Raw genomic sequence first — 15,071 nt, forward strand, 5'->3', positions numbered from 1 at the left:
GAGGGGTTTTATTGAGTTCCGGGGTCTTGGAATCTTTCCCTCCTCCTAGTGGTAGGGAAGAGTAATTCCCATGCGTAATGGATAGTGGACTCTCACCACCATGAAATAAATACATTTATAAGGTAAGCATCAATTATGTTTTTTTATGATCCAGACAGAGCAGCAATTTTAAACATGTTTCTAATTTACCTCTATTATCAGATTGTCTTTGTGTTCTTGGTATCTTGTTGAAAAGCAGAAATGTAAGCTCAGGAGCGTGCAGTTGTCTGGAGTACTATATGATAGCAATTATGCAAGAATGTTATCCATTTGCAAGAGCAATGATGGCAGCACTATTTTCTGTCATGTAGTGCTTCAGACACCTTCCTAAGTGTCTCTTCAACAAAGAATATCACGAAAAAAAATTGATCATAAAAGTGAATTGGAAACATTTTTAAAATTGTATGCTTTGTCTGACACACAAAACAAAATGTTTGGGTTTCATATTCCTTTAAGTTAGCAGCAGATCCTGTTTTGCACTTCATTTGCCTATCTTTGGACCTTTCTACCTTTCCAATTCTGCTTTGTCATGTGTGATTTGAAGGGAAGTGATGAGATATAGAGGCCCATTTAGCAAGCTCCGAATGGAGCCTGAGGGCCCGTGTTTCTAGCGAGTCTTCAGACTCCCCAGAAACAGCAGTTATGAAGCAGCAGTCTAAAGCCCTGAGCAGGCGGACAGGAATCCCCACAATTCAACCCGATCAAGTACGATTGGGTTGATTGACACCTCCCTGCTGGCGGCCCATTGGCCACGAGTTTGCAGGGGGCGGCATGCACCAGCAGCTCTTGTGAGCTGCTGGTGCAATGCAGAATACGGAGAGCGTATTGCTCTCCGCATTCAGCGATGTCTGTCGGACCAGATCCGACAGACATTTGATAATTCGGCCTCTTAGGGAGAAACAAAGCTTTTGAAAGTAGGCTGTGTTTTGCATCCTCCTGGCAGACATGAAATATGTCCCACATGTGAAAATTCACGGACTCTTACCTTCACAATAGAAATGCATTTATCATATATTTTTACTTTATCTGCACAGTACCGGGTGGGGGGTGTACTAATTAAACTGCTGATTTTTTTATTAAGTGAGAACGTGTACACATTTATTTTAGAACCTAAACTCTGGTGTTAACTATTTTTGTTTTAAAAGAACTTAGATATTACCATACAATTAAATGAATACTTAGGCACTAGCCATACATTTCTTTAGGTGGCATAGAAATACTTTATTTAGGGATGTTAGTAGAAGAATACAGAAGTATGAATTTTAGATTTGTCAGACAATGTTGCCATTATGTTGATTGATGTGTGCAAAATATCCTTTATGTATTATTGTAATTATCATCATTTATTTATAAATTACCAGCATATTGTGTAGTGTTGTGAACAATGCAATAACTTCTTTTACATGGTTTTTACCTTCCAGATTTTCTCTTTTTGCTGTGGATACCCATGGAAGGCATTCTGCACAGAGCTCTGTCACCTTGCGCACTGCATGCCCTTTGGTCGATGATACCAAGGCTGAAGGTAGGATTTTCAAAAGAATAGAATGATCATATGCTAATTAGCAAAGACATTCTTTATTGTAGCTTTAGGGCAGTGCATGCAACCTGTTTATATCTTGCACAGCTGTACTTATATTTAACTGTTTTCAAAACCAGTGTGCATACTATACAGATTATTCAGTAGTTTACTTTGATAGTTGTCCATATGGCGGATGATGCATAAACAATAATTAATAAGCCCTGACACTTTAACCCCTTCCAGTTCAGCTATAAACCACATGTGCTTAGTCCATTTCTAATCATATACAGCATTTTCAAAGTATGCTCCCTCATGACTCTCTCTCTCTCTCTCTCTCTCTCTCAAAAACTTAAGGAGTATATTCACCCTACTATTAATGTGAATTTATAATATCTTTTAAACAGATGATGAGAGTCCACAATAATTTACTCTTGGGTGTTACGTTTCTCCACCCCCAGGAGGAGGCAAAGATTCAGGAACCCCAGAAGTTCTATAAAACCACTCCTACCTCACACATACCTTAGTCTTTACTTTGCCTCCACTGAAGGTTGTTGAAGAGTGAAGATGTGCATTTGATTCTTCAGAGAGAGGGGTTTTCAGTCTGTATTGAGGCCTGGTTTCCCATCAGAAAACAGTGCTTGTCAGAGGGATGTTTATGGGGTATGGTTGATGATTCTTTTTTCACTTCATGGGAAACTTTTCATAAACCCTCTATAATTGGTTGCAGTGACTTGTCTTTTGCCTCCCTTTATTGATCTACAATATACTCCTTTTCCATCTCCTCTGCTGATTTGTTTCAGTACTGGTTTAGTTGTAGGCTGCTTGTTTGCTAGTGGACAAGTGTCTATTGGTAAGTATATTTTTATTAACATTTAGACACTCATTTAGCTATATTTGGGCACTTTTTATAGTTATTTATATATTTGCTAACATATATGACTCGGGGATTGTACCTTTTCACTATCCCCTTGCTGTTTTGCCTTTTTTTGGCTTTCATAGATTTTTGTGCATCGGAGTTGCGCACGTTGAGTTAACGCTTGTCAGGTTATCTAACATCCATTTAGTATTTATATAGTTTAGCCACACACTGGTTTGTTTGTTGGGGTTAGCGCACATCCCTTTAGACTTTCTGTTTACCTGCACATTGGTTTACACACGTCGGATTAATGCACATTTACTCGGTTATGCGTGCGTCGGGTTTTGGCGTGTAAAATACACATTTTAGTTGTCAGTTTCTCTTGTAAGATGTATCGAGTCCACGGATTCATCCTTTACTTGTGGGATATTCTCCTTCCCAACAGGAAGTGGCAAAGAGAGCACACAGCAGAGCTGTCCATATAGCTCCCCCTCTAGCTCCACCCCCCAGTCATTCTCTTTGCCGGCTCTAAGCAATCGGAAGGGTAAAGTGAATGTGGTGTTAGAATTGTAGTTTTTATTTTCTACAAGCAAGAGTTTGTTATTTTAAATGGTACCGGTGTGTACTATTTACTCTCTAGCAGAAAGGAGATGAAGATTTCTGCAGGGAGGAAGATGATTTTAGCATGTTGTAACTAAAATCCACTGCTGTTCCCACACAGGACTGAGGAGTACAAGAGAACTTCAGTTGGGGGGAACAGATTGCAGGTTAGGCTTCAATAAGGTATGTTCAGTCATTTATTTCTAGACAAGACTGTGATAAGCTAGAAAAGACTGTTAATATCCCCATGAGGGAAGGGTAAGCTGTATTCAGAGACTAAGTATGGAATTTCAAGCTTACATAACAGGGCTAGTTTATGCTGGTTGACACTACTTCAGGGCAAACAGTTTTTATTGAAAATATCGTTTTTTGAGACACTTTGAAGGTTCCTTTGGGTTTCTTTCAGGGGTTGTTATCCACATGGCTATTACTAAAACACTTGGGAGTGTTTCTTTAGGCCTCACAAGCACCGGAGTGAGGTGGGAGGGGCCTCATTTCGCGCCTCAGATGCGCAGTTATTTTGACTAGAAGTTCAGGCTGTTTCACATGGAGTGTCCTGCTGCAGTTTGAGGGCCTATAAGAAGCTTTTTCCCCACAAATCTGGTTCCTAAGGGCAGGTAGGGCCACGGCAGAGCTGTGGCAAGGTGCTGAAGTTTCTTTAACCGTTTTTTTTGGCTTACTGTCGATCCGGTTTGGGCATTAAGGGTTTAATCATTTTTATTGCTAGTGGTGCAATCTTACTAATGCTTTAGGTACATACTGTAAAAATTTCGAAAAGTTTGCTGCATGTTTTCACTGTTTTGCAAAATTGTGTGCCTTTTTTATCTCTTAAAGGCACAGTAACGTTTTTTTCAAAGTGTGTTTTTACTTGATTAAAGTGATTTCCAAGCCTGTTTGTATTACTACTAGTCTGTTAAACATGTCTGACACCAAGGAAAATCCTTGTTCAATGTGTTTAGAAGCCATGGTGGAACCCCCTCTCAGAATGTGTCCCACTTGTACTGATATGTCTATACACTTTAAAGAACATATTGTTGCACTTAAAAATGTGGCCCAAGATGATTCTCAGACAGAAGGTAACGAGGTTAGCCCGTCAACCTCTCCCCAAGTGTCACAACCAGTTACGCCCGCTCAAGCGACGCCTAGCACCTCTAGTGCGTCTTTTAACTCTTTTACCTTGCAAGACTTGGCGACAGTTATGAATAATACCCTCTCAGTGTTCTTATCTAAACTGCCCGTGTTACCTGCAAAGCGTGATAGCTCTGTTTTAAGAACAGATAATGAGCATTCTGACGCTTTAGTAGCCGTATCCGATATACCCTCACAACAATCTGAAGTGGGGGCGAGGGATGTGCTGTCTGAGGGAAAAATTTCTGATTCAGGAAAGGTTTCTCCTCAGACAGATTCAGATACGTTGGCTTTTAAATTTAAACTAGAACACCTCTGCTTATTGCTCAGGGAGGTATTAGTTACTCTGGATGACTGCGACCATATGGTGGTTCCAGAGAAATTGTGTAAAATGGACAAGTACCTAGAAGTTCCTGTTTACACTGATGTGTTCCCGGTCCCTAAGAGGATTGCGGATATCGTTACTAGGGAGTGGGATAGACCAGGTATTCCCTTCGTTCCCCCTCCTGTTTTTAAGAAAATGTTCCCCATATCTAACCCCATGCCGGACTCGTGGCAGACGGTCCCTAAGGTGGAGGGGGCTGTTTCTTCACTTGCTAAACGCACAACTATACCAATTGAAGACAGTTGTGCTTTTAAAGACCCTATGGATAAAAAAATTAGAGGGTTTACTTAAGAAAATTTTTGTTCAACAAGGTTTTCTTCTCCAACCTATTGCGTGCATTGTTCCTGTAACCACTGCAGCTGCTTTCTGTTTTTTGTTATTTCTATGCTATTGCTTTCAATCACCTTTCCCTATACATAAATGGGGACTGTATGGAAACAGAAAATACTAGTAACCCCAGGGAGCTTTTTAAACAAATAGAGAAATTAAGTAGGATTCAAATATCAAATTGGTGTGACGTAATTGGTTTAGAAACATACTTAAAAGCTGGTATTATTCCAAAAGGGCTTACACTGTCCAAAGTTCCCATTTTTAATAGCACGGATATAGAGCTGTTGACCGAGTGGGACACAATTTTAGGTGACTGCTCAGTTCGCCTGATCAAAGTAATCATAAAATTCAGGGAACAGACTCTTGAAAGGGTAACTATAGAGTTCAAGAAACTAGAAAGTCTAGTGCTAGTTTACAAAGGGAATGAACAATATGATAAAATGGATAGGGAAATCAGAGAACATTTAAATAAATTAGAAATGGATCTCAAACAAAAGAAAAAGAAAAAATTTGAAAGGGATTTTTTTGCTAAACAAAAAGAGGAAGCAGAGAATCTTGAAACAGACACTACTGTACCAGCAACGCCACTAACACCAGGCACACCACTAATAACAAACACTAAGAAGTCTCATTTTAATTTTAATAAACTAGAGTTAGTAAAACAGACTTACAAACCACCATATCAAAGGAATAATGTGCAGTTTAACACTAATAATAAGAATAAAAACAAAAATCACAAAAAGGATAATAAGAACAATTATGGCAATATCTATAATAATACCAATAACCATAATCATTTTCAAGGGCATTCAAATAACCATTATAGACAGAACAACTCCAACAGGTTTAGACAAAGAAGTCAACAACACAATGGAGGTACCCCACATAGATGGAGGGAATGCAGGGACCAACAAGAGAATGAAGATACAGAATGGGAGGATTTTGAAACCTTTCACCCTGTACCAATAGAAACAACAGGCAGTAGTCAGGGACCATATGTTCAGAGCCATTTCTCTTGTAAGGTGTATCCAGTCCACGGATCATCCATTACTTGTGGGATATTCTCATTCCCAACAGGAAGTTGCAAGAGGACACCCACAGCAGAGCTGTCTATATAGCTCCTCGCCTAACTGCCATATCCAGTCATTCTCTTTCAACTCTCAACAAACATGGAGGTAGTAAGATAGAAGTGGTGAAATGTAGCTGTTATTTTGCTTCAATCAAAAGTTTATTATTTTAAATGGTACCGGAGTTGTACTATTTTGTTCCAGGCAGAAAAATAGAAGAATCTGCCTGTGATTTCTATGATCTTAGCAGGTTGTAACTAAGATCCATTGCTGTTCTCACACATGACTGAAGAGAGAGAGATAACTTCAGCGGGGGAATGGCGTGCAGGTTATCCTGCTATGAGGTATGTGCAGTTAAGATTTTTCTAGAAGATGTGAATGCTAGAAAATGCTGCTGATGCCAAATTTATGTAAGGTAAGCCTGAATACAGTGATTTAATAGCGACTGGTATCATGCTTACTTTCTGAGGTAATACTATTTTATATTTACAATATAAAACGTTTGCTGGCATGTTTAAACGTTTTTATATATACTTTGGTGATAAAACTTTATTGGGGCCTAGTTTTTTCCACATGGCTGGCTTAAATTTGCCTAGAAACTGTTTCCTGAGGCTTTCCACTGTGTTACTATGAGTGGGAGGGGCCTAATTTAGCACTTTTTTGCGCAGTAACTTTTACAGACTGAGACACAATTTTTTGTCAAAGCCATTGAGCAGGTAACAGTAGGACCCAGAGGAGGGAGCAGACTGTTGGAGTTGAGAAAAAGAGAGACCTTTTGGATCCTTTGCAAAGCTTGGATCCAAAGGGACTAAATAAAGATTTGGCTGCTTTAAAAATAAAACCGAAATATAAATAAAAATAAAAACATAGATAAAGAACAGGTTCAACTAATACACATGAACAAAGAAAATAGAGGCAAACACATATATATATATATATTTTTATTTATATTTGCACATATATAGGTCCAGGAGTGGACATAGCAGGTATGTCAGCTGCAAAAAATAATACACAAGTATGGATATAGATGAAGAAATGTTTTTAGCAAATGTTTTTAGCAAGTATTGGATATGTAGATAGGAAGGCTATGTATAGGGAAAGGTGATTGAAAGCAATAGCATAGAAATAACAAAAAAAGTTTTCCTAAAAGTCACACATGAGATTGTTTTACAAGGAGTGATAAAATATGAAAGTTTTCAAGCTACTGAGGGGAGATAGTGAGATCGTTTCTGAGTCATATGGATTTGCCCTCAGAACGAACCATTTAAGCTCTACAGGTGCCCAAATCAAATATGGAGTTGGGCACCATAGACTGAGGTTTCAATTGTATAAATAGGAGGCTTAGCGGGGGCGTACCCTACCTCTGATGAAGCGACCAATCGAGTCGCGAAACGCGCCAGGCCACGCCCCCTCACGAGCCGAGATTCAGTAACGAAGTGCAACGGCACGGTTTGCTAAGGACCCAGACTTACTGGGGATTTTACAACTAGCCACAGTGTTTTTATATAATACAAAACGAGTGAGTTTTCTGCAGCCACTTTTGTATATATATTTTAATTGAACCGGTATGTGCGGTTTTTTATGAGAGTTCTTCATGTCATATTTATGAACAACATGTCAAATTAAAGCACACTTTTAAAGAACATTGTGGTGTGCGATACCCATTCTTTCATCCCTCAATTAAATAACGCTTGTGAGAGGATTTCCTCCAGGATAGATATTGCAGCCTCCTTTTTCGAAGTGGTTAAGTTTCTGCTGGAGAGGTGAGGACTACATATAAGGAGTGAAGCACAAGTTGCAAGCACATGGGGATTGGATTGCCTTCCTTAGTGGATATTCACCACTCAGAGTCTTATCTATACCTCATAAGGTTGAGGTAGAAGCACATGAGTTTGTATTTGTCACTGCATTACAGTATTTTTAACAAGTGTCTTGATATACTACACCAGGAGGTTTCTTTAGCTGTGCGCCCTTCAATCTTCTGTTCCAGAATATATATATATATATATATACACAACACACTTTTTACTCTTTGGGTTCTATGTGGGTTGTGGATTTTGTTTCTCTGTGACAAAAGATGTTATTTTTATCATTTATTTTCTCATTACTCGTGGACTTCACTGCTTGGGTATTAGATTCCAGAAGTAATGGATGATGGACTCTCACCACCTGTATCAAAGAAAAAAATAATAATTCTTACCTGATAAATTAATTACTTTCATGTTGGTGACAGTAAATAAGAACCCAAGCTGCTTTTTTGGTGTTGGTTTATTTTTACTCACATCTTTTTTTTTTTTTTTTTTGTTGCTGCTTCTATTATTTTGCTCTTATTACATTTCCTACCATTTTTGCTTGGCAATACGTCAGACTAGTTAGCAGTAAGATGAGAGGGGTCTTATAGAGCTTTTTGGGTTTGATAATCTTTACCTCCTCTTAGTGGCAGGGAAGAGTAATTCCCAGGAGTAATAGAATGTGGACTCTCACCACCAGGAAATAAATTAATTCAGCTAAGCATAATTTAAAAAATAAATAAATAATAATTTACTAAATATTCTATGTTTAGTGGTTGAATGTGTTGTTCATACATACTGATACTAACAAAATGATTGGAAAAGCAGAACACATTTTTATTTGTTAATTGAAGTAAATATATTGTATTTATATAGATTAATTCTTACCTATATATTTTCTATATTTATCTTTCATGTGCAGTTTCTTGGACTTTTGTAACTTACTGATTACTAGTGCTATCTATTGTTTTCCTATTGTCACTTATTCATGACCTCTTCTGTATCTCTAACACACATTTTTCTTTATTTCCTTTTGTTAAATAGAAATAGCAGATAGAATTTACAATCTATACAATGGATATACAAGTGGGAAGGAGCAGCAGACCGCTTACAACACACTGATGGAAGTGTCTGCCTCAATGTTACTCCGTGTTCAGCATCACTATAACTCCCACTACGAGAAATTTGGAGACTTTGTATGGCGCAGTGAGGATGAACTTGGACCTCGGTAAGAAACTATTTTTTTGGCAGCTGTTAAAGGGACAGTAAATTTAAACTTAAATTGATTGGATAGAGTGTGGAATTTGAAACATATTTCTAATCTATTATCAATTTTTCTTAGTTTTCTTGTATCTGTTTTTAAAGAGTAATCCTAGGTAAACTCAGGAGTGTGCCAGGTGTCTTTAGCCATCTGGCAGCAGTTTTTGCAATAATGTTTATAACAATGTTACACTGCTGCATAGAGTGCTTCAAATATTATATGGCAGCAGACTTTGCAACTATGTATAACATTGCTATAAACATTATTGCAAACACTGTTGCCAGGTAGCTAAGGACATGTGCACACTCCAGAGTTCACCTAGGGTTACTTTTTAACAAAGCATACCAAGAAAACAAAGCAAATTAGCTATTTGCTACAATTAAATTAGAAAGTTGTTTAAAAATAGCATGCTCTTTCTGAATTTATAAATGTTTGTTTACTTTACTGCCCCTTTAAGGGGAAGTGAGATGTACCATATTCCTTTTGGCCAAGCAGCACCTTTGGAATGGATTGGTTTTGAGATTTATGTAAAATGAATAAGGCAGTTTAAATGACTTTCATTTCAGTGTAGTCAAAAAGCTTTGTCCAGAACACCACTTTGCTTACAAGACAGATGCAGATAAGGAAAATGACATTTTGAGTTCCAAAGTACTTTCACTTCACCATGGATGGTTTAACATTTTCATTTATACTTTTTTAACATTTTTATGTGGCGTCCTTAGAAGATTGTAGCCACTGTGTTTTTGGCATTCCATGCACTTAATAAATTGTTTAGCATAACATTGTTATAAATATTGTTTGCTCCTATCAGGGTCTCATAACTTAATTTTATATGTGTCATTATTACTCCATTCTAAATACTGTGCTCTATTACACAATTTTTCTGCCGTTATAGAACAACACTATATATTTCTTTCATGTAATTGGCAAGAGTCCAAGATCTAGTGACATATGGGATATACAATCCTACCAGGAGGGGCAAAGTTTCCCAAACCTCAAAATGCCTATAAATACACCCCTCACCACAACCACAATTCAGTTTTTACAAACTTTGCCTCCTATGGAGGTGGTGAAGTAAGTTTGTGCTAAGATTTCTACGTTGACATGCGCTTCTCAGCATTGTTGAAGCCCGATTCCTCTCAGAGTACAGCGAATGTCAGAGGGACGTGAAGGGAGTATCACTTATTGAATATGATGATTTCCCTAACGGGGGTCTATTTCATGGGTTCTCTGTTATCGGTCGTAGAGATTCATCTCCTACCTCCCTTTTCAGATTGACGATATACTCTCAATTTACCATTACCTCTACTGATAACTGTTTCTGTACTGGTTTGGCTATCTTCTATATGTGGATGGGTGTCTTTTTGGTAAGTATTTTTTTTATTACTTAAGACACCTCAGCTATGGTTTGGCACTTTATGCATTTATATAAAGTTCTAAATATATGTATTGTACTTATATTTGCCATGAGTCAGGTTCATGTATTTACTTGTGCAGACTGTCGGTTTCATATTTGGGTAATATAAACATCTTTTATAGAAATGTTTTTCTTACCTGGGGTTTAGTCTTTTTTCAGTTGACTACTTCTTGCAAATTGCGGGTGGCATTAGGCCCGCAGGTGCGTCAAATGCTAAACTTTATTGCGTCATTCTTGGCGCGAAAATATTTTTGGCGCAGAAAAATGTCTATGACGCAACTTCGTCATTTCCGGCGTCATACTTGACGCCGAGACCTTTCACACAGTTGCGTCATTAGTGACGCAAGTGTGTCATTTCCGGTTATTTTTGGCGCCAAAAAGTTGACGTTATGTTTTGCGTCATACTTGGCGCCAAACTTTTTCATTATTTCAATACCCCATTGATGTTTGCCTCTTGATTTTTTTTCTCTATCAGAGGCCTATGCTATTTGCTTTTTTTCCCATTCCTGAAACTGTCATATAAGGAAATAGATAATTTATCTTGTTAGGTGTATCCAGTCCACGGATCATCCATTACTTGTGGGATATTCTCCTTCCCAACAGGAAGTTGCAAGAGGATCACCCACAGCAGAGCTGCTATATAGCTCCTCCCCTAACTGCCATATCCAGTCATTCTCTTGCAAGCTCTCAACATAGCTGGAGGTAGTAAGAGGAAAGTGGTAAAATATAGTTAGTTTTTTCTTCAATCAAAAGTTTATTGTTTTTAAATGGTACCGGAGTGTACTATTTTATCTCGGGCAGCATTTAGAAGAAAAATCTGCCTGCGTTTTTCTATGATCTTAGCAGAAGTAACTAAGATCCACTGCTATTCTCACATATGTCTGAGGAGTGAGGTAACTTCAGAGGGAGAATGGCGTGCAGGGTATCCTGCAATAAGGTATGTGCAGTTAAGTTTTTCTAGGGATGGAATTTGCTAGAAAATGCTGCTGATACCGGATTAATGTAAGTTAAATCCTAAATACAGTGATTTAATAGCGACTAGTATCAGGCTTGCTATCAGAGGTATATACTCTGATTAATGTGCAATATAAAACGTTTGCTGGCATGTTTAATCATTTTTATATATGCTTTGGTGATAAAACTTATTGGGGCCTAGTTTTTTCCACATGGCTGGCTTTATTTTTGCCTAGAAACAGTTTCCTGAGGCTTTCCACTGTTATAGTATAAAAGTTACAGTTGGTGCAGTTAAAATTACAAACTGTGATATTCAGCTTCCCTCAGCAGTCCCCTGCATGCTATAGGACATCTCTGAAGGGCTCAAAAGGCTTCAAAAGTAGGAGCTGTGGCAGTTGTTATGACTGTTTAAAAACATATTTTTCGTTTTGTTAATCTGTTTTTTGTATTAAGGGGTTAATCATCCATTTGCAAGTGGGTGCAATGCTCTGCTAACTTGTTACATACACTGTAAAAATTTCGTTAGTTTAACTGCCTTTTTTCACTGTTATTTCAAATTTTGGCAAAATTTGTTTCTCTTAAAGGCACAGTAACATTTTTTTTTATATTGCTTGTTAACTTGATTTAAAGTGTTTTCCAAGCTTGCTAGTCTCATTGCTAGTCTGTATAAACATGTCTGACATAGAGGAAACTCCTTGTTCATTATGTTTAAAAGCCATGGTGGAACCCCATAGGAGAATGTGTACTAAATGTATTGATTTCACTTTAAACAATAAAGATCAGCTGTTATCTTTAAAATAATTATCACCAGAGGATTCTGACGAGGGGGAAGTTATGCGACTAATTCTCCCCACGTGTCGGACCCTTTGACTCCCGCTCAAGGGACTCACGCTAAAATGGCGCCAAGTACATCAAAGACGCCCATAGCGATTACTTTGCAGGACATGGCGACAATCATGGATAATACCCTGTCAGCGGTATTAGCCAGACTGCCTGAATTCATAGGAAAGTGCGATAGCTCTGGGGTTAGACGTAATACAGAGCGCGCAGATGTTTTAAGGCCCATGTCTGATACTGCGTCACAATATGCAGAAGCTGAGGAAGAGCTTCAGTCTGTGGGTGACGTCTCTGACTCGGGGAAACCTGATTCAGATATGTCTACTTTTAAATTTAAGCTTGAGAACCTCCGGGTGTTGCTTGGAGAGGTTTTAACTGCTCTGAATGACTGTGACACAATTGCAGTGCCTGAGAAATTGTGTAGACTGGATAAATACTACGCAGTGCCGGTGTGTACTGACATTTTTCCAATACCTAAAAGGTTTACAGAAATTATTACTAAGGAGTGGGACAGACCCGGTGTGCCGTTTTCCCCCCTCCTATTTTTAGAAAAATGTTTCCAATAGACGCCACCACACGGGACTTATGGCAGACGGTCCCTAAGGTGGAGGGAGCAGTTTCTACTTTAGCAAAGCGTACCACTATCCCTGTCGAGGACAGTTGTGCTTTTTCAGATCCAATGGATAAAAAATTAAGTTATCTTAAGAAAATGTTTATTCAACAAGGTTTTATCCTGCAGCCCCTTGCATGCATTGCTCCTGTCACTGCTGCTGCGGCGTTCTGGTTTGAGTCTCTGGAAGAGGCCTTTCAGACAGCTACTCCATTGACTGAAATACTTGACAAGCTTAGAACACTTAAGCTAGCTAAATCTTTTGTTTCTGATGCCATTGTTCATTTGACTAAACTAACGGCTAAGAATTCTGGATTCACCATCCAGGCGCGTAGGGCGCTATGGCTTAAATCTTGGTCAGCTGTCGTGACTTCAAAGTCTAAATTACTTAACATTCCCTTCAAGGGGCAGACACTATTCAGGCCTGGTTTGAAGGAAATTATTGCTGACATTACTAGAGGTAAGGGTCATACCCTTCCTCAGGACAGGGCCAAATCAAGGGCCAAACAGTTTAATTTACGTGCCTTTCGAAACTTCAAGGCAGGTGCAGCATCAACTTCCTCTGCTACAAAACAAGAGGGAACTTTTGCGCAATCCAAGCCGGCCTGGAAATCTAACCAGGCCTGGAGCAAAGGCAAGCAGGCCAGAAAGCCTGCTGCTGCCTCTAAGACAGCATGAAGGAACGGCCCCCTATCCGGCAACGGATCTAGTAGGGGGCAGATTTTCTCTCTTTGCACAGGCGTGGGCAAGAGATGTTCAGGATCCCTGGGCGTTGGAGATCATATCTCAGGGATATCTTCTGGACTTCAAAGCTTCCTCCCCACAAGGGAGATTTCACCTTTCGAGATTATCTGTAAACCAGATAAAGAAAGAGGCATTCTTAAGCTGTGTGCAAGACCTCCTAATAATGGGAGTGATCCATCCAGTTCCACAGATGGAACAAGGACAGGGATTTTATTCAAATCTGTTTGTGGTTCCCAAAAAAGAGGGAACCTTCAGACCAATTTTGGATCTAAAGATCTTAAACAAATTCCTCAGAGTTCCATCGTTCAAAATGGAAACTATTCGGACAATCCTACCTATGATCCAGAAGGGTCAGTACATGACCACAGTGGATTTGAAGGATGCTTACCTTCACATACCGATTCACAAAGATCATCATCGGTTCCTAAGGTTTGCCTTTCTAGACAGGCATTACCAGTTTGTGGCTCTTCCCTTCGGGTTAGCTACAGCCCCAAGAATTTTTACAAAGGTTCTGGGGTCTCTTCTGGCGGTCATAAGACCACGGGGCATAGCAGTGGCCTCTTATCTAGACGACATCCTGATACAGGCGTCAAACTTCCAAATTGCCAAATCTCATACGGACATAGTGTTGGCATTTCTGAGGTCGCATGGGTGGAAAGTGAACGAGGGAAAGAGTTCTCTATCACCCCTCACAAGGGTTTCCTTCCTAGGAACTCTGATAGATTCTGTAGAAATGAAAATTTACCTGACGGAGTCCAGGTTATCGAAGCTTCTAAATTCCTGCCGTGTTCTTCACTACATTCCGCTCCCTTCGGTGGCTCAGTGCATGGAAGTGATCGGCTTAATGGTAGCGGCGATGGACATAGTGCCATTTGCGCGCCTACATCTCAGACCGCTGCAATTATGCATGCTCAGTCAGTGGAATGGGGATTACACAGATTTGTCCCCTCTGCTAAATCTGGATCAAGAGACCAGAGATTATCTTCTCTGGTGGCTATCTCGGGTCCATCTGTCCAAAGGTATGACCTTTCGCAGGCCAGATTGGACAATTGTAACAACAGATGCCAGCCTTCTAGGTTGGGGTGCAGTCTGGAATTCCCTGAAGGCTCAGGGATCGTGGACTCAGGAGGAGAAACTCCTCCCAATAAATATTCTGGAGTTAAGAGCAATATTCAATGCTCTTCTAGCTTGGCCTCAGTTAGCAACCCTGAGGTTCATCAGATTTCAGTCGGACAACATCACGACTGTGGCTTACATCAACCATCAAGGGGGGACCAGGAGCTCCCTAGCGATGTTAGAAGTCTCCAAGATAATTCGCTGGGCAGAGACTCACTCTTGCCATCTATCAGCGATCCATATCCCAGGTGTAGAGAACTGGGAGGCGGATTTTCTAAGTCGTCAGACTTTTCATCCGGGAGAGTGGGAACTCCATCCGGAGGTGTTTGCTCAATTGGTTCATCGTTGGGGCACACCAGAAATGGATCTCATGGCGTCTCGCCAGAACGCCAAGCTTCCTTGTTACGGATCCAGGTCC

General features: G+C 39.6%; 1 protein-coding gene across 1 annotated transcript in view; it reads left to right on the forward strand.

Annotated features, from left to right (window-relative positions):
• The window catches only part of ASTN2 (astrotactin 2), a 1,265,353-nt gene that overhangs the window by 1,207,871 nt on the left and 42,411 nt on the right, over nucleotides 1-15,071 (forward strand). The window contains exons 18-19 of the mRNA XM_053695400.1: nucleotides 1,461-1,561; nucleotides 8,759-8,942. Coding sequence (XP_053551375.1) covers nucleotides 1,461-1,561; nucleotides 8,759-8,942 — 285 coding nt within the window. The remainder of the gene's footprint in view (nucleotides 1-1,460; nucleotides 1,562-8,758; nucleotides 8,943-15,071) is intronic.

The sequence above is a fragment of the Bombina bombina genome, chromosome 12 (genome assembly GCF_027579735.1).
Source record: "Bombina bombina isolate aBomBom1 chromosome 12, aBomBom1.pri, whole genome shotgun sequence".
In the NCBI taxonomy this organism is placed as follows: domain Eukaryota; kingdom Metazoa; phylum Chordata; class Amphibia; order Anura; family Bombinatoridae; genus Bombina; species Bombina bombina.